The 21,091-nt window shown below is 36.3% G+C and overlaps 2 protein-coding genes across 6 annotated transcripts in view; one reads left to right on the top strand and one right to left on the bottom strand.

The window, feature by feature from the left end:
* Positions 1–16,195, bottom strand: part of C1H9orf85 (chromosome 1 C9orf85 homolog) — a 97,479-nt gene extending 81,284 nt beyond the window's left edge. For all 4 annotated transcript variants that reach the window (XM_031943686.1, XM_003761642.4, XM_031943685.1 and 1 more), the window contains exon 1: positions 15,863–16,195. In XM_031943686.1, the coding sequence (XP_031799546.1) occupies positions 15,863–15,964 (102 nt within the window). In that variant the 5' untranslated portion in view covers positions 15,965–16,195. The remainder of the gene's footprint in view (positions 1–15,862) is intronic.
* A 228-nt stretch (positions 16,196–16,423) lies between these two features.
* Positions 16,424–21,091, top strand: part of ABHD17B (abhydrolase domain containing 17B) — a 28,402-nt gene continuing 23,734 nt past the window's right edge. For both annotated transcript variants that reach the window (XM_031943683.1, XM_031943682.1), the window contains exon 1: positions 16,424–17,191. The gene's annotated coding sequence lies outside the window, so the exon portion shown is untranslated. The remainder of the gene's footprint in view (positions 17,192–21,091) is intronic.

Genomic DNA, 21,091 nt, shown 5'->3' with positions numbered 1-21,091 from the left:
CTCTAATATAAGGAGGGAAAAACACTTTCCAGTCATCTGCAACCTCATATGTTGCCTACCTTTGACAATGCTCATTAATTTTTAAGAATCTCAGAAATTACAGCAACTATGCTATTTCATGGTCAAGTCCGGGATAGTCTTGGTGTCCTAAAACTTCTCCCTTTTTTTTTTTTTTCAACAATTCCTCACTTCTGGGGGAAAAAAAACCAAACCAAAAATATTTAAAGTAAAAGAATGCTTAAAGCAAAGATAAAAGAATTGCTGTTGAAAAAAGAGAAATCTGAAGTTTATCAAAAGATGATTTTCATACTTCATTTCATTTTTGTTTCTAAATTTCATATTTGAGATTTTTAGTGCATTGGCCCCAGAGCCAAATAAAGACAAAGCTCTTTTTAGGAGCATAAATCTTTCAACTGTCCCAAAGCATCTTTGGCCCTTTGAAAGGAAAAAATCTATTAGGTTTAGTGGTAATGATAGTTAAGTCAACTAAAGTCCTATTTACTGAAAAAAGGCTTTCCCAGTCCTCCTTTTTTTTTTTTTTTTAATCTTCTCTGTGAGATTACCCCCAATTTGTGAAGCCTTTTTTAGGAATGTTGTGAATTTTAACCAACTCCATCCTGTTCCTATTGACAACTTTATTACAGACACAAAAGGAAGCCTGATTCCAGGGACTGCCTTGTCAGCATGACTAAAGTTTATTCAATTCACCAAATCATTTAAGAGATCCTTCTCTCCTCTAAGCAGGTGAACTAGAAAAGCCCTACAAATAATTTTTGCGATCAAAACACCTTGATTACCTTATATTACCATAATCTATTTCCTGGTATCCCATCATGCAGTTGCTGATGGGAATTTGTTCTCCATTAGGACCATCCCCAACTCCTTTCCAACTCTATAGACTCTACTCTTACCCTTCCCCTCAGACCTTTAAATGGCCTCCTTCACTCCTACATATCTGCTAAATCATTTTGATATGTCCATGTACCTTTTTTTACAATAAAGGGTTCTTGTTGTGAATATTCCACATTCAGAACTGCACTCCTTGGACCTGTTATTTCATCACATAGATGTCTGCATCTTGCTTCCCTCATTAGAAGGTGAATTTCTTGAGAACAGGGACTGTCTTTTGATTTTCTTAGTGCTTAGTTTTTCCAGTGCTTAGCAAGGTACTTGACTCATAGCAGGTGTTTAATAAATGCTAGCTGACCTGACAAAAAAAGTTTACATTTCCCATGAGAAAAGTATCACAAAAAATCTGGAAATTCTTTAGAAATTTATTTGATATTGTGTTGAAAACTGAAAGTTTAGAAATAAAATCTGAAGCAAAAAGCTTTTGAGTAATGTTTGATGTTCTGTAATTGTTAAAAATGGATAGAATTTTATAATTTTATTCAGACAAAAGACATATCAAGAGTATTTTTTGAAAACTAAAAATTACGCTGGGAAATGATTACTCTATTTGAATATAAATCTACTAAAATATTTTTCAGGAATTTTCTTGACTCAAAATTGAAAGAAAAGCTTGAGTCAGAAGGTCCAGTTTTACTAGTTTTAAGATGTTACTTTTACAAGTCCCTTTACCTCTCTGAGCCTGTTTACTTATCTGTAAAGTAAGGGAAATAGTATTTCATCAAATACCTCATAAGACTGTTGTGAGGAATATAAATTTACATTGTAAAGGACTATAATGGCTCACATTTATATATGTAAATGGATGGCTTTGTTAGTAGTGAATGATTTTAAAAACGTTAAAAAGAAAGAATGTTAGAGATTATTTAGTTTGATATGAGAAAAACTGAGTCTCAAGGAAGCAAGTTGATTTGTTCAATGTTCCCTTAGGTAATAAGATGCAAAGGCCAAGATGAAAAAAAACCTAGTGTTTTGTTTTTTTTTTTTTTTTACTCCCAACATGAAAAATTCTTATGTACCAAATTCTAAATCTGTTTCATACTGACAGACTCTATATAAGGGCTGGCACTTGGGAAGAAAAAAGTTAGCCTTCATCAAGAGATGGAGAAGAGAATAAAAAAAGATAGTTTCAATTGCCATGTATAAGAAACAAAATATCTTATGAAGAACTCCATTGACTCACTGATCAATACAGGAAAGATTTATTTTACATTCTAGCAAAAATAGGTGTGAATGAAGTGAACAACATCTCACAAGATGGAGATAGTGTTGTAAAAATTGAGCTGGTGATCTCTGTCTTACATAATTTATGGGGGATTGTCTAGGATCATGTGACCCATATGGTTACATGGGCATGGTCTTGAGCGTTAGCAGGATGACTCCCTGCCTTGCTTTGTGCAGCCTGCAAACTTCCAAGAACTTTCCCTGCTCTTCAAGGTAAAGTGACCCAAAGAGGAGAGATTCAAGGCAAAATGAAAATCATTAACTCCCCGACAAATCCTGAATAGTTGTGATTGGATGGCAATCTGGCAACTTTCATGCACAGGACACCAAAGGATAAAATGACCTGTGAGACCCTTGAATCAAGGGTTACAGATTCTGGACAAGATAGACTTTTTGGGATGACTGTGGGTTGGAGGTAACTCCGATGAATTGGATTTGAGACTGGGATCTAATCTCACTTGATCTCGAAAATCTCATCAAATATTCAAAATGGGAGGGCTCAGCCAAAGCCTCCCCTCTGCCCTACCTCCACAGAAAATACAGTTCCTTGGGAAGATAGAAGGGCAAAAGGTAAATTGCTTAAATACTATTGCCCTGTATGAAGATGCTTCCAGAGCTAATTGAGTATGCCTGACTTAATCTGAATGTAAAATAGATTTCTCTGTGTGTGTCTGCTTTGCATTCTGTGTTCTGTGCTAAAAGTTAGCAAGCTGAGTGAGTGATAAGGAGTCAGCCTCTGTTGTTACTAGTACTTGTTATACCCAACATTTCAGTCCAATAGCTACTATGAAATTCAAAGTATCTGGTCCAGTGAAAATGTTGGTGAATTTGTAACCAAAAGACATGAGTTCAATCTGCAGCATGACTTTGAGCAAGTCAATGATTCTTTCTGGGGTTCAGTTTCCTCATTTATAAAATGAGGGGATTGGAAAAAATTCTTTTTAAGATTCCTTTTAACTTTAAATCTGATATCATGATCTCTACCACCAACCAAAAGATTTGCTACTTTCTACTCTCTTTTTGAAAACCATCAAAAGATTTTGAAAATTCTAGTAATAGCAAAAAAAGGTAGTTTTCCCTGGATTCAGAACTTACCTTCCTTAGGTTCCAGCATTGGTTTTTCTATTCATGAAAAAAAGTAGTATTTTGTTTTTTAAACTTTTCCCCTACTATTGCATGAATCTTTTAACAAAAACATCTGCAACAACAAAAACAATTGAGTTTCTAGCCAAAGCCTGAACACCAACTAATAGATGTCCTGAAACAGATGCCTATTATCTCAGAATGCATCATTACGGCTATTGTCATTTGTAAGTTACACAACAAAATGCTCACATTGACACCAATTTAAAAATATTCATATGAGCAAGCTACCATTCAGGGAGAAACAATAGCTATACCTGCCTATATTCTCTGGGGCAGTGGCTGCTTGAGGAAAAAAAAATTTTTTTAAATAACTCATTTTGCTAATTCATAGATTTTCTAGAAGAATGAAATTCTAGATATAGCTGCTCCCCATTTTAAGAGAGTAACAAGCCTAATACTAACTAAAATATTGATCTTAAATAAGACAAGCAAATTTCAAAATAGGCTTTTCTGAGTTTCAACAAAGATCACTGTGGTCCATTGTAATTTGCAGTTCATTCTATTCTGTTTCCAAAGGCAGACTAAGGAGAGAACGTGTTTTGAAAGTTAAGCTGCATTTTCAATGAAAGGACAGCAATAGAAACTTAGGTACAGATCTTAGATACAGACAGGAATCCTATGGACAATTTTCCTGAGGTCAGTGGGAGGGTCAGAGTGAGGAAAGCATACCTTCCCAAATAAACTTTAAAGGAGCATTTCTTTGACTATTTAGGAGTAGTACATTATCAATTCTCTTTAGATATCTTAATGGTGGGAAATCCTTGATTAAAAAAGAATGAATCACAGATTTTTACTAGTCTCTCTCAACAAGTTACCAAAGTGCATAAAACTTTCAAATATGACGTTGAACTACTCCAATCAATTAAAAAAGGTAGAACTGCTTCTCATCTTCCTAAATTAGGGTATTTGACACAATTTAAAGATTTAAGTTTAAAATACATTATGAGACCACAATGCAATAAAATTTAATCAAATAGACAACTGTTAGGAGCTTCAGTCTTGTTTTTCTCCATTTCTCTGATACAGGTATTTCATCCCAAGAACTACGATTAGAGTTGGGGAGCAGAGAATGGTAAGTATAATTGGGAGAAAAGGAATGAGATGGGGATTAATGATGAAACTAGGACTGGGGAAACTACCATCAGGTGTGAAAAAGATAAAGCTAGAATCTATCTTCTTCTCCATCCTTCAGTATTGGTAGACCTTCTAACACAAATCAGTCTTATGCAACAGTCAGTAAAAAGGATTGTTCTTGTGGTTAGCTTGCATAGTTGATACCAAGTAAAAGACACAGGTAAACTGGGAATGTATATATCACAGATGAACTCAAAAGTCCCTAATTTAGATGCCATGGCTTGCTGAAGAGTGATTTCTAGATAAATGTTTTTAGATTGACTGATGTCACTTTCTAATATCTTCATATGTATGGGATACAAATGTTACTTAGACCAATCTGTACTTTGATAAGTGTCTAATAAATTGCTTTCTCAATATTTTTGTTTATACAATCTACTATAAAACATGTCCTTTAGATAAGATTACTTGGGACAATGATGTTATTATAATAAAAACAACATACATAATAATATCACATCAAATGCATAAATCACATTCTCAATATTTTGTAAAAGTTCCCTTTACTGTTCTTAGAATATTCCACAGTGAATGGCAGCAGAGATTAAATAATTTGCTTGATGTCACACAATTCATCAGTGAATGCCAAAGCCAGGATCAAAAATCATAATGTCTAGAATCCAACATACAGATGGAAAATCATTCCTAGTTCTTTCAAAGTTGCCCATATAAACTTTCATGACTCTTTTAACAATTACTTCAATTTGAGTTTTAATATTTAAGACTGATTCACCCTGGACAAGCCACTCAATCTCTCTGTGTTAAAGACAACCATATAAAACTACACCCAGGCAAATCTGTAAGACTATAAATTGTGAAGGTGACAATTTATATTGGTTGCCAGAGTTTCATCACCCTGGAGGTTATAGTTCCGATTCCTATTCCTTACTATTAAGTAAGCAATAATGATGAGATTAACCTGGTCATTTGTATTCCTGAGAGGTTGAATGTCATTTTAAAAAAATTATAGATTAAAAAGAAAAAAAGAATAAAATATCAAAAATAAAAAAATTAGTTTTGGAAAAAAAAAAGGTCACTTGCTAGGCAATATTCTTTTTAACAAAATGAATCATGTCATGTCATTTACAGAGACTTTACTGACTGGTAATTATATTCTGCATCTATTCAAATGCAGAGAGGAACAAGTACTAATAAATCATAAACAACATGGGCTAAGTTCTATAATGAACATGGAATGCAAGATCCCTACTCTTAATGTCAAGTAATGTAATAAGGAAAGAGATACATGTTTTATAAATGTTCATTAAGAGTTAGTTATAGGTAAGACTTGCCCAACAGGTATGATATTATGCCCCAAGTAAGGGATTTAAAAAAAAAAACAAAAAAACTTACTGACTGTGGAGGTTTTCCCGGGGCAGTTTTAGTCTCAGTTGAAATAACTAATTACTCCAAATTCGAAGCCAGCTGCTAAAAATGCAAACGTTTATTTCTCCTTACAAATTAGCCCGGTTAGTTGATGCCTATCTCTCTGCCTGGCTCCAAGAGATCTTGCAGCTTTGTCCTTGGCTTCAGCCTCCAGCCAGCTCCGACTCATGGCTTCTCAATCTCCAGTCTGTCCCACCTGAAGAAGTAAACTCAAGCTTCAAAAGCTCCCTATATTTATGTGATCTCCCAAAGGTTAACTCTGCCTTCTGGAGGGAAAGGGATTCTGAGTTATCTCCCAGAGTGCTCTGGTCCTAAGGGAGGTGTGAATTCAGCTCTCATATTAGCCCTGAACTCTCCCAAAGGAGTGAACTCCATTGAGTACTTAGATACTTATGAGCTCTTTAAAGGTGTGAACACAAGCATTGTTCAATCAGTTCCACTTAGTATCTTGTTTCAAGTTCTGGCCCAAAATAACTCTAAGATTAAATTAACTCCAATGTCTTTAACACTTTGTAAAGAAATGTCTTAATACTTTAGTAAAGATTCCAACAACTGACCTTTGTTGAAAAATATATTAAATAAGACATTTATTTTCATATCCCCTTTATGTAGGTTTTTCTGGAACATATCTTCAAGGACATTAAGCAATTAATTATGGCATCCTTGGAAGTAATAAATGATTCAAAATCAAAATCTTATAAAAATGAATGTTGAAAATTATCTCTACATGTAAGTTGGGAAAAATTATTCTTGGGGAAGTAAAGAGAAAAAAATGCCAATGGATTATGGTATTCTCTTCTTTTTTATAATATATGATCGTTTTCTGAGGGCAGGTTTCTTGGGGGAAGTTTTCTGGAGGTAGCCTTAGTTTCAGTTTAAAGTAATCACTTCAAATGCAGCCAGGTGTTAAAGTAGTTCTTTATTGTTTCTTCCAAAATAACCCAGTTAGCTTTCTTTGGTTCTGAGAGCTCTTGTTGCTAGCTTCAGCCTTTCTCTGAATTTTGGTTCTGCCCCACTGCAGATTAGCTTCTCAATCTCCCAAATTCAACTCTCACTCTGTCAATTTTCCGAAGTGACTTCTGGCTCTAGCTCAACTCCGACTTGTGGCTTCTTCTGAACTGACTGATGCTCCCCTCTCAATCTTTTCATCTGAACTCTGCTGACTGAGCTCAGTTGTTTTTATGCTCTCTTAAAGGTTGACTTCTCCTCTGAGTGGGATTATGGGAGGTGTGAATTCACAAAGTTACAAAGTTAACTTTGTGAATCTTCCATACTTGTGAATTCCAATGTGTGAGCTAATGTATGAATTCTTAAAAGGTGCAAACACAAGCATTGTATCAATTCCACTGAGTTAACACTAGGATTCTAACATCTCCCTTGAGTTATCACCTTGTTTCAAGTTCTGGCTCATAACAATGGACATCCGTATGAAAAATTAAACCCTTCAATGGAAAAGGTCAAAGCAGAACTGGATGATCTCCAGTTTATAATGTAGAGAATATTTTCATGTATTCGAAGACAAGTTAAACTAGAAAAACTTTAAATTCCTATTAAAAATTTATGATGCTATCATGATTATTATGTCTATTGATGTACCAATGAAATTGAAAATATAAAAAGTAAAAAAAAATTCATTTTGAACAAATACAAAGAAACATACTGAATCTAGTTAATAACTTCATGAAGGGTACAGGACTGGGCTGGGTATGAGACTACCCATATAAGAAAGCAAACTGAATTTGAGATTAGGCCAATTAGGGCAGGTAGGTGGAAAGAAAGCTGGATCTGGAGTTGGGAAGATATGAAATTCTGTCTTAAACACTAGGTATAAGACTGTGGGCAAGTCATTTAACTTCTATCTGCCTCAGTTTCCTCATGTGTAAAATAGTGACAGTAGAACTTTACAAAAGTTGAAAATAAAATGAAATGTTTGTAAAGTTCTTTGCAAGTTTTAAAGTTTGAAATATCTGAAATAAATGAAAGCTGCTATCATGACTTCCTTCAAAACTTCAAGAAATCTATAATGTCATTTACAAAAATCAAAATGCAGCAGGGTACAACAAAAAAGCACCAAGGTTGGGGTCAGAAGACACTGATTTTTCCCTTAATTTCTATGACCCTGGAAATGCAAATTCACTGCTCTGGGTCTCAGTTTACAAATATAAAATGGGCAATTGGAGTAGATGGCCTGTAATGTGTCTTTCAATTCTACATCTATGAACTCCACTACAATTCAATATATGGTCTCATTAAGGATCCAAAATGTAATCAATCTGTAGCCAAGTTTGTAAAGAGTGTTTTAGCAATAAAAGCAGGCTGGCTTGATGAGCTTCACACTCAAAAGTCTTTTCTGCATCAATCTGGCAGATAGAGCTTGTATACAACTTCTCTTTCAAGAACTTTTAAGAGTTACCTCCACACCACAGTGAAAAACCAGAGCAGGATTTTGAGGGAATTTGAGTGCATTTTTTGTTTGCATAATTAAAAATTTTCTTGATTGTAAGGTGTGAATATTATCTAAATCTCTCTCAGTCATTAGGCAATTCATTTAACTTCAAAGTGGTCTGAGTTCACTCATTTTCTAAAAGGATATGAAAGCAAGTGATGAACTAGACACTGAAACTGCTATTGAGTTAATGGATGGAAATTACTCATAATAGAATAACAATGAAATAATGATATATAGCTGCTCTTATATCTAAATTCTTTTTAACAAATCATCTCATTTTAATCCTTGAATTATCTCTATGTGGTAGGTAAGTAGTAGTATTGTTCCAATTTCTCAGAGGGGTTATGCAAGTTGGCCAAAGATACATACTTTGAGTCACATGGAAAGCCCTATCTTAGCTCTTAGTCCATTGTTCTTTCCAAGATTACACAGTAACTTAAATCCTGGGGCAATTCACTGCAGGCTGTTTCTATACAAAGAAGCATAAGTTAATAATTTCACTAAGACTTGAATAAAAAGTTTTCTAAAAAATAAAAAGTCTCTAGGAATAACTGTGAAGGGGTTAAAGCAATATATTTTGATATGTAAAAAGTATAATATTAATTTCCCCACAAAATCACAGAACAACAACTATGCAATTCATTTTTCCTCTAGGTGAATACTATTGGATCCTTGGTTCCTCTATCTGTCAAACCACAGAAATTTGGGGGAAAAGGAGCGATAACCATATGGTACACTTTGTATTTGCTCTCTTGTCAAAAAGACATATATTGCCTGCTTCTATTTCCTCTCAGTTTCCTCATGTGTAAAATAGTGACAGTAGAACTTTTCAAAAGTTGAGAATAAAATGAAATGTTTGTAAAGTGAGTGAAAAGGAGAAATCTAAGCCAATGGGTAAAGGACACAGAATCACAGGAACTGGAAGAGATCTCAAAGGTCATTTAATCCAAACAATATCCTCTCTATAAGATCCCTAAAAATGTTCAATTAGACAAATTTTGAGCAAGAAAAAGAGCATGCTACTATAGAAGCAGTCTCTTAATATTATGGGTCAAGAGTATGAAAACAAACACCATAGAGATAATTTAAGAGAAGGGAGTGGGAAAGCATAGGTAGTACATGAAAATCATCTAAGCATTTTTAACTTAAAAGATTCCTCAAAGTTACTTTTCAAAATTCTACTTTCTTGTAAGTTAGTTTGAGCTAACATAACTGGAATTTTAATTCCTAATTTGGAACAGTTATAAAACCAATGTAATCCATTTTAGCAAAATGTCTTAATTGCTATGATTAATCTTACTGGATACCTATAGTATAACACTTTTAATTTAGCATATTACTATACAACCAGTACCATCTTTTTAAAGTTTTATGATAACTTCAACAAATAAACAACATGCAGAATTTGCAGCAATCAGTATTATCTGGTTATATAACAATAGTTCTTTCAATTGGGTAATTACTGAATAACTTTGAAATAAGTCATGTGACAACTTAATATCTTTAAAAAGATGGCCTCATTTATTTAAGTCCCAGTTACCTGGGACTTACATTTTTATTCAAAGAGATATCTATAGTATAATTTTATTCAAAGTAATAATAGGAACAATAAAGATAAAAGGGAGCCTGATGACGTCTTAAGAAAATGTTACCTACTATTCCAAAACATTTTCCCATCAATGGTTTCTAATGGAGAATCACTGAGAATTATGTGGAGTTGCCATATCTGTACCCGGGCACCAACCATTTATTGAGCATCAATCAACACAACCCCAAGCTGTTTGACATACTCCTCTAGAAGCAACAGTTGCAAATAAGAACTATACAAAATAACTAACAATATAAAATGGTATATGATAAAAGATAAGTGTGGTTGAAGATAATTAAAAGTGACTTTATGCAGAAAGTTTCATGGCTTCTTAATCATCCTTTTTATCTTCATTTCATTCTTCCACAGAAATCAAGCTTCAGAAAATACTGGGAGACAAGGAATGACATGAAATAGCAACAGATTGCTCTGAGGAAAACAAGGATGTCTGTATACCTGCTTAGAGATTGTGGTCCTAAGATGCAGCCCTAAGCAACATATATTGTGCCCAACACATGCCAGTCTTAAGGTTCCCTTACTTTTAGGAATATTGTTGCACTACTTCTACAACCTTGTTTTCTCAGATGATCTGGTCTTTGCCTTGAAAAGCATAACTTATAAATGAGGAAAGCATACAGAGATATAAGCAGAAGCAAAAGAGGCTGATCTGGTGGATCTAAAAATCCCAGGATACTTTGAATTTTATCTCACAGTAGCATTCAATTAAATGGATGTTTCTACACAATGTAAAGTTAAAGTTTTTTTCAGTTTCATGATAATTCAGTCAACTAAATGACATTAATTAAGCTATGATAAGTGTGGTAAAGAGAGACAAAATGGTATAGTAGTTAGAGTACTGCACCTGGAGTCAGAAAGACCTACGTTCAAATCCTATCTCAGATATTTATATATAACTCTGGACAATTCACTTAACCACTATGCCTTAATTTCTTCATTTATAAAATGAAGCTGGACACAATGTCTCTAAAGTCTATAATCAAATGCTGTTTCTGAATATTGCTAATAAAATATAAGTAAACCAAATGTGATATTTCTAACATAAAAATTGATAAACGTGAACAAAAAGTATGTTTTCTACAAAGAAAAATCTACAATTAAGATATTTAAAATAAATAAAACTAAGACGTACATGTCCAAATACTCAGTAGCTCCGATGAGATTTTCTGAATTTTCCTAGCACTTTTTTTCATTTATGCATCTATTTGCTAATAATACCCACCTCGGGGGCAACTAGGTGGTACAATGGATAGAGCACCAGCCCTGAGGTGAGTAGGACACGAACTCAAATCTGTCCTCAGACATTTAGTACTTCCCAGCTGTGTGATTCAGGGCAAGTCATTTAATCCCAATTGCCTCAGCAAAATAATAATAAATAGTAATAATACCCAAGTCATTCCAGAGTATCTTTACTATATCAGCACATTGCTTTCCTGAAATTAGTATATATATATATATATATATATATTACTAAGTAATCATCAACTCAACTAGATCTTATTTCTAGTCTCCCGCCCAATGAATAACTTCTATTTCCATACTAGACTTTTTAGTATTTAGTAATTCATTGTAAGTTTTTCTTCAATATTCAGCAATATTTTTTTAATCAGAAAATCTAAGATTAAGTGAGGTATGGAAATAAGTAATGAAGCTATAGAAAAAGTGGTCCCAAATTAGCTACACAGAATAGAAATCTGGCAAAAAGCCTCATTCCCAAAGCAAGTTTACTCAATTCATGGAATAGGGCCCAGAAATCCCATAGAATAGGGATAAACAGAGTATTCACCGTTTAGCCACCCTGCTTCACATCAATTTTTTAGAATTCAAAATTAAGTGAATATAAAAATATGAAATTTTCATGAAATAATTTGAGCTTTGGCATAATTGATTCTGCATATTCAGTTAAATCTCCCATTTTTATATTTGTAAAGTATTTGCATGTGTTTATTGCTTGTGTAATAATTATATTAGTAAGTACAATTCAAAACACTTTCCCCAAACTCTTTATACAATAAAACATATAAAGCACACCAGAACATATACTATAAATTTTTCTCATCCACTGATTTACAGACTTCTGCACAAGATCTTAATCAATGTAACAGTCATTCATTTGTGGCATTCTTTGTCCATTCAATTCAATATTGACAACTTTATTGGCTGTTACAGAAAGTACATTTTCATTTCCAATCAAAGCTAAAATAAAGTTTTTGCTTACAGAGTTAAGCTATTTACAGATACAAATACAAAGATACACATACATACACACACACACAATTTTTTCCAGTGAGCTTTTTATCAGTCATATTATTATTTCACTTTATTATCATTACTGACTTCAGTTTGAAAATATAACAACACTTCTTGACAAAGCTATATTTTAACATGGATATCCTCCAGCAGATCTAACCAATACATCAATGTTCTCAAACCTTTGTTCTCAATATCTTCACGTTGTTAAAAAAAACATCGAGGATCTGTTCAAAGAGTTTTTGTTCACATGGGTTATAGTTATAGATATTTACTATATTAGATAATAATAATAATTTTGAATTTGTAGACTCTCTGAAAGGGTTTCAGAGACCCCAACAATTCTTTGGACTATACTCTGAGGACCACTGTACTACACGATCTATTGATATTCAAGAATTCCAGAAACTTAAAAGTTGCTGTATTCAATTCTACTTTGCAACTCCTGTTTTTCATTAAGTTTGTCTCGTAAATTCTCAGCGATTTATTGTAAATTACCTAAAAAATCTGAATTATCAACCACCTGAACCCATTACCTATGTTTATTTAAATACTAACATAAATCATTTTTGTTGATTTTCAAAGAATCGAGAATACTAAAAAGATTAGATAGCTATAATCCAACATGTTACTTAAGATAGTTTTTTTTTTTTTTAACTGATCAATAGCTATATTGGAACAGAATTGAAGAAGATTACAGGCCAAATAGAAAGCTACCAGAATAGAAGGAAACTGAGACTGAAGTAAAAAGGAGAGGTAGTCACTTTTTCACAATATTTGCATTGTTTTCTTGTCTCTTCTCTTGCCATCATCTCCACTTCATCCCAACTAGTACCTGGTCTCTCTGCCATGGAACCCCTGAGATTTGCCAATTTGGGTCTAATCTTCTTTAGATACAGGCTTCCACAACTTTTCTGGGGTATTTTCAAACCACTATGAGGCAAATGTACCTCCTTCCCAACTCTCCATTTCTCTCTCCCACTCCCCATGTGTACTCTTCTGTTAGAATGTTTTTCGAAGAAAGGCTGTCCCCAGAGTTTAACATATTGCAATGCACATTTGTAGTTAAAATACTTTTAAAAATCTGTTAACTATCTTTTTTCTCCACTCCTCACACATATAACAAATGATTTAGCATCCTATTTCATCCTAAATATTCATTTAGCAGAGAAAACTAAAGCTGGCCAAACCTGAGACCTGTAGCTTCTCCCTCCATTTTTAAAAAATTCTCAGCAGTACCAATCACTTTTCCTGTGATCCCAACATAGGCATACTTATCTAAGGCTTACTAAGATTAATTCCCTGAACCAAACATTCTCTCCAGATTCCTTAAGAACTTTGCTATACTAAAGATCCCTAGAAGGAGGTGGCATCCCTAAGAATGGGTTAATTGACCAGCATTTTGTTTTAGTTTGTTTGGGGGGAGAAGTACTCAATTCCAGGAGTTTGGGGAAAAACAGGGCTCACAACAAAGGAAAAGAGGCTCTAATGTTCCTTGTTCATAGGGTTTCCCCTCTCCCAGTTTTTAATATTTTTTAACATTTTTTTGTAAAATATTTTGTTCCAAATTTTTGTCTCTTCTTCCTTTACCTCCCATTGGACCTTTCAACAAAGTCAATTTAAATAAGAACTGTACTATATTCCACAAATTCAAAGTCCCTTTCCTTTTTCCAGACTAGACAAATTCTGATGTCTCTTGGGGAAACCCTGAAAAACAGAAAGCCATGAGGAGAGATTCGGAAACTTCTGAGGCCATCTTGGACATGTAATTTTGACAAGGGAGCCCCAAACTCTCTAAAACTCCTTCAAGGAGAAAGTCTCCTTGAATCCTGCTTCTGTAGGGGACCTCACCTGAGGGAAACATCCTAACAACTTCATTCTGTTTTCTTGAGAAACCACATGACCCCCATTGATAACACTACTGATTAAGCTTCCCATTGAATGAAAGATCAAGCCTAGAGACACTCATTCAATTCTATTCAATATCAGTTCAAGCTGACCAGCCACCATCAAGAGCAGGCCAAGGCTACCATTATAAAAAGAGCCAATTTAAAATCCAGTCCTTGCAGAGGACCTAACAAACCATGCCATGCCAAGGAAACCTCTGCTGACTGAAACTAAAATAACCCAGGCAATAAAATTCAAGACAGCCAAGGTGTCGTAATTGTGAGAGTGTGAAGTCCCTCCCAAACAGAAGAAGGGACAGGCTTTATTTATAAACATTCTTGTTCAGCCATGCTGTTCCATTTGATGTTAAACAGTGACTCGACTTTCTGTTTATGGGGGAAAAATAGGGGGCTTACAGGATGTAAGGAGAATACACAATGGCAGATGTTTGACATAGATTATTGGAATAGATCAGGGTTATTGAACATTGTTAGGCAAGCATCCTTATGGATAAACACTTGAGCATTGTTGAGCAAGAACTTTTTGTAGAGCAAAACACTTCCCCCTTAATCTAGTTGAGCAAACATTTCTCTGAGGCCCTTTGACCTAAGACTGAGGGAGGGGAGGGGAGACCAATCTTTTGTCCATTTCAAAACAATATTATCTTTCAGCATTATCCTCTCTTTATCTCCCTCACCTATTTCCCTAACAAGATGTTATATATCTCTGTTAGGATCTTGCCACTAAGGAATTCAGTCTTTCCATTCATGCATAGCAAAGGCTGACTTCCCAATGCAAATAATATACCTTTTTATCAATCTAGCTTTTCAGGCTCTTAATTTCTGAAGGATCTCTGCGCTGCCAGAAGGGGGTTCCCACAACTCCCTACCTATGCCCCAAATTCTAAAGGGGATTTAGGGGAGCCAAACTTCTTCATTTGGTTCCCTGAATCCTGGACCTGCCACTAATCTCATCATTTAACTCCCTGACCACCAGGAACCCTAATTTCATTATTTTGGTTCTCTGAATCTAATCTCATTAATTTAACCTCCTTGAGAATGTTTCCTCCTGGAATTAGATGACTTCTGAAAACAATCTGAACATTCTTTGAAAATTGAAGAAAATCTATTATTGGAACAACAAAATGCATGGTTCATTTTTATTAAATATTTAATAAATATTTTATATTAATAAATATATGTATTAATATAATTAATTTAATTAATAAATAATATTTATTTAAATATTTACTAAGCACCTACTTTTGAGCAAGTTATCAGGCAAAATATAAAGAATACCAACATAAAAAGGAAAGAGCCCCACTCTTCAAAAGAGCTTACAAGGTTTGCAAAGAGTTTTACAAACGTCTAATTAAATCCCCCACAACCACAACCAATAATAGTAAATGCTATTATTATTCCCGTTTTATAGATTAGGAAACTGCAGCAAAAAGGTTAAGTGACTTGCTCAGAATCACAAGACTATGGCTCTACTCTCAAGATAAGTAAACCATAACCTCTAACATCATCCTACGAAGTTCTGCATCACAGCCAACTCCGGATTCCTTTGGACCAGTATCATAGAAAGTCTGAGCCAAGGTGGTGCTTGAATCATTTCCCAACCATTCCTTTCAAAGGTGCAAACAGGGGCCGGGGGATGACGTGCCTAAGGCTCATAGCAACGGGACCAGGACTTCAGAGTCCCCCCTTAGTCAGACTCAAAGTTCAGCGCTTCTATCTCTTTCCTGCTCTCCTCAATTCTAAGCTGCCCTCGGATGCCCTTCTACCCCACTCTCACTCCGTTTCCGTCTCTCTCCCATTGCTCCGAAGCAAGTCCTCCAGATGTTCGGGGACAGCGATGAGTTCCCCTACCTTGGTCTGAATACTAGTATCGAACTTGTCGTTTTTGAAGCTAAATGCATTCTGGTGCCTCTGAGGTCTGGTCCGGGTCACGTTCCCTTTCTGGGAGCTCATCTCGGAAGTTGCCGCCTCCAGGAAGGGTGGGAAAAGAAAGAGAAACGAGATTGGGAAGTTAGGGGCTCAGGGGAGCCCCCCCCCCCACACCCAAAAAAAGCTTCCAGAGAATTTGGCCAGAAGGCGCGGCAGTGATACAGGGCGAACACGAGGGATTCTCGGCGATTCCTAGGCTGACCCGGAAGGAAGCGCTTCTTCCGCCGCCCACGTGACTCCTGGGGCGGGGGTTCAGAGACACTCCACAGTCCCTTAGCAACACCCAACGCACGAACATCCACCTCTCCAAGGCGACGAATCACTCACTTTCTATGTTTTTCCCCTAAACTCCGAGAACTAATCCTGCTTTCTTGGAAAGGAGAATTGTCTCATTTACCCCACTGCTTATCAAGCTAAGGGGCCCGCAATGGTCGCTCTGATTGGTCTAGCTTTTCCGCAATCCCCGCCTCTTGCCGTCACCACTCGGCCGTTCCGGAGGCCCCTTGTGAGTCTCGCTCAGCTGGGCGGCTCCTGATTGGCGAAAACCCAAGCCAGGATGGGTCGCTCCTCCCCCGTGCAGACTGAAGCCCGAGTTGTGTGCGACCCAGGCCATCTGTTCGTCGTGGTCCTAACTCCCGCTTTACTGTGGGTCGGGTTTGTCCCTCTTCCTCCCCTTCCAACGCCCCCTCCCCCTCCCCGCCTTCCCATTCTGCGCTCCACACTCCTACGTGAGGGAGCCCGGGGGCCTGACCAGAAGACACCTAGCTGGCTCTTTTCCGTGGACGGAAGAAAAGAGGCATCGGCCGCAACGACCAGGACCACTACCACGCGGGAAGTAAGGCCCCAGAGCAGCCTCTCGCGCCCAAGCCGTTACTCAATAGAAGAGTCACTTAATCCGGGCAACGCGAGGAGGACTCCGGGGCGAGGGGCAGTAAAGAAGGAGCTCTCGGGGCTCCTGACCCCCTTCTCCCTCTCCCCTCTTCCCCAGCCGCCGCGATCTGGTCTTGTCCTTCCTCCTTAGGACGAACCCGCCGACCCTCCAGCCCGGCGGGAAGAAGACCCGCCGCCATTGGAAGGGGTCCCTCGGCGACGGCGGCGGTGGTCCCTTGGAGAGGGAAGCGAGAAATCCGGAGTGTGATCGCGGAGTGGGAAGGGGGGGGAGGGGGGACGGGACGGACGTTCCCGGTTTTTCGAGAATAAGAGGCTCTCCCGCGCTAGATTCCTTGAACTCAGCCTTTCTCAGAGGTGCAGGTGAGTTTTCGGCGGGGGGAGGAGGGGGAAAGTCCCGGGGTCGGGACTAGGGGTACGGGTTGGCCCTGGTCCCCTTCTGCAGCTGCAGCACCACCTAGGCCCCGAAACTGCAGAGGAGGCAGAACCCGCCGGGGCTGGCGGGGGGAGGAAGAAGAGAAGGCGACGAAGGCCGAGAAGGAGAAAGGCTGGGGAGATACCTTTGTTGGGGACCCGGAGAATCCCGGGCATGTGTCTGGGAAGCTGGGGGTGGGATCAGTTTTGGGGGAAGGTTGTGACTAGATTGGGGAGAGGGGGCACTGGCTCTAAATTAGTCTTGTCATTGTGGAATCAGTGCTTGATGGGTCCTGCCTCTAGATAGGGGTGCCCGGCTCCGAGCCATCCGTAGTAGATAAAAGGTGTGGGGAAGGTCCGGTAAGAGCTTTCTTTGCTTATTCCTGGAAGAGGAAGAGGAAGGGGAAGGGGAAGGGGAGGGGACCTGATCCTGGTTAGGGATGCCCCAGCTTTAGGTGACTCCAAAGGATTCTTAACCTTCGAAAGGGCTACTAGATTGATTTCTGACTGGAAGCAGAGATTCGGGGTCTGGATGTTGGAGGGGGAGGGTGCCATAATGTCTTGAAATTTGTTTGGAGGGGGGGGGTAATTTTTTTTTTTTCCCTTTCCTTTTGTTTTTGGAGCGTTCCGTTTCTGGGACTGGCCTCCTCCCTCCACCCCCACCCCTCGATGTGTTTACATTAGGAATTCCCTTTTTAAATTAGAATTTTGTGCGATTTCGAGAAAAATTGAAAAACTTCATGTTGCTCAGAAATCAATTCGTGCTATAAATTTTATGTGGATTAAAAATGTGTTTGAAGAGGGATTTTTGCCCATTTCTTCTTTCCTCACTTAAAAACGTACTTGAGATTCTTCCTTTTCCACGCCTCTCCCCAGTTTTGTTAGTGAGAACAAAAAATAGATGTCAAATTGGAAGGGATCTTTATAAATTAAACCCCCGATTTACAGATGAGTAAATTGAGTCTCAAAGCTAATATGTCTGGAGGAATTTGAATCCAAGTTTTTAAGTCCTAAAGTGAATTTATTAAGATTTTTGGAGCAAAAGCTCCAAAAAAAAAGTTTATTTAAAATGAAAGACATCCTCCTAATATATTTGTAAAATGTAATAATGCAGCCTTATTTCATGATTTTGATAATTCCTAGTTATTTTATGATTCTGGTATCGTATAATATCAGTATTTACAATCCTCTTATACATATAAAATATACTATAAAAGATATACATCTTTTGTACTTATATAGTTGAACAGATAAGGAAACAGGTTCAGAGATGTGACTTGGCAGTGGTCAACACAGCTGGAGTCAGTGTTTGGGATTAGTGCTTCTGAGCTAGTGTGTCTTGATTGGCTCTTGTAATTCAAATCTCATTAGGGGAGTTTACAAACAAAATCAGTTTATAAAAATAAGTTTTAGTCTCTTATGACGTCCATCTATAGCAACAATTATCAGAAATAGGAAATAATGACTGATTGATGTGCTTTTTCCTGTGTTTTTTGCTTTCTTTTTTGGGGACTCTATTCATGGGATTAATTGAGGTACAGCAAGACCAACTATATATTTCAGGAAACAGTGTTAAAGGTAATCGCAACTGAAGTATGTTTGGACTGAGAAGGTTCATCTCTAAAGCTCTTTCCATTTCTAAAAGCCTATAACTTTCCAAGGACATTAATATTCTATCACCTAGTATTTTGACCTCTTTGGATTTAGGGAAGTTAATTGCAGAAGCCAAGATTTAGACTTTTAGAAATCTAAGCAGATTTAATCCTCTCCCTTCCTGTGAAATATACTAGTTGCTCTGAAGGTTTTTGTTTCTTTTTAGAATTTGTACTAATTTTGAAATTTTGTCTGAAATAACTTGATAAAATGTCATTGGGATAAGCAGAAAAACATAAAGCATCTTATTTTAATGTGTTATTTCTTTGCTTAGTGAAAATAAGGTGGAACTGAGCTCTTGTTTTGAGTTCATTGACTTGTTTACAAACTTTAGTCAAGTCATCTAGGCTGCTTCAACCAGTTCAGTTTCACACCTTTTAGATGGGTCATGATCCAGTCTTGCTGACTTCTTAAGGGAGATAATGAGGATATAAAAACAATCATGTGCATTGTTTTGAAAGAAATTTTTCGTTTTAACATTAGAGAAAATTAATATTTTAGTTTTTTGGGTTTTTATTATTTTTGAGGAATTTGAATTGACTCTTACACATTTAATGTTAAGAACTATGACATAGTTGGGACATTTATGGAACTTATCTGAATATATGCTCTCATTTTTAGTTGTTAATTTAGTTTCAGAACTCATTTTCCATCTTTCCTGGAGGTTAGTTAAAGGTGTTGATATTTTTTGAGTTGAAAGTTTTGTTTTTTTAAACAATGTTTTTAATGATCCTATAGAACTTTTCCAGGTAAAGATTTATATTGCTACATGAGAATTCCTGATGATGGGAAATTAGTCACTGAATGATGTGTGCTTTTTACTAGTAGGTTTCATTTCAGATTTCAAATTTTTACCTATTAAGCTTAACATCACCAAGAATGGTGAATATTTATAAATACTAGCTGTTCTTGCCTCTGCATGATTTTTTTCTAGTTTAGGGTTTTTTTTTAGTATTGACTATAACCTCAGTTTTTATAAAATTAAAATGTATATCTTTTTCTCATTGAATTAATGAGTATCCCTGAATGAATTGTTTGCTGCAACTTCAGGTTTTAATAGTCTACTAGCCTGAAACTAGAATTTTTAAATGACAAATAGCAGGCTTTTAATTAGTAGTAAATAGAAGAAAGAAAAACAACTTGAAAATTGGAAGTGAAGAGTAGTATATGAAATAAAGTAGAAAAGGGAAGTATAATGGAATGTTTGCTCCACCTCTGAAATTGTTTCTTGCACAACTAGGTGCTATGAGATACATTCTAGGGAGCTCAAATTACTTTATAAACATCACCTTTTTAATATCCACATTTCAAAAAATAGACATTGATTAAAGCATGGATCATTTTGTACTTGAGAATACTACAGCAGTTCAATCAACCAAGGTGACAAAGCAAGTGAGGGTAAAAGACCAACTTTCCCATCCATTAAAATCTTGACTAAAATTTTGTCCTTGCATATTCCTGCAGTATTCTCTTAATTAACTTCCCTGAAAATATAAATGTAAAAAAAGTATTTCTTAAATTGAAATCTTAGTCTTGGGGAAATTATTAGAAAAATAGGATACCCAGAATAATTTTTAATATGAAGAAAAATGGATGTAGAAGTTGAATGTAATCTAGTAATTATGGATGTAAAAGTTGCAATGGTTTTCTTTTACTAATGTACACAGAGAAGAACTTATGTTATGGTCTTTTAAGAACATCTAACCATTTTGACTTTTGAAAGTATAACTTTATTAAGAAGTTAGGGCTGGAGCAACTAGGTATTGAAGTGAATAGAGCACCAACCCTGAAGTCAAGAGGACCCGAATTCAAATATGGCCTCAGGCACTTAACACTTTCTAGCTGTGTGACCCTGGGCAAGTCACTTAATCTCAATTGCCTCAACAACAACAACAACAAAAAAAAAATTAGTAGTAGTAGTAATAGCAGCAGCTAAGAAAATGTGTGTGTGCCCAAGAAAAAAGACTTTTTAGTTTACATTAGATATTTTTTTCATTTTTCTTCCTCTCTTAGCCTTGCTCACAAACAGTTGTTTAAGCTGAAACTGAACATTTTCTCTCTTTAATCAACTGAAAATTGGCAGTGTATCTTAGGCATAGATTTTCCTTACTGGAAGGGAATGTAATACATCATCCATCCAATATCTTTATTTTACAGATGAGATGCCCAGAAAAATAATGTCTTGGTTATGATTTG

This window comes from Sarcophilus harrisii, chromosome 1 (assembly GCF_902635505.1).
Source record: "Sarcophilus harrisii chromosome 1, mSarHar1.11, whole genome shotgun sequence".
NCBI lineage: Eukaryota > Metazoa > Chordata > Mammalia > Dasyuromorphia > Dasyuridae > Sarcophilus > Sarcophilus harrisii.
The sequence above is the reverse complement of the archived record's forward strand: the minus strand, read 5'-3'. Positions and strand labels throughout refer to the sequence as shown.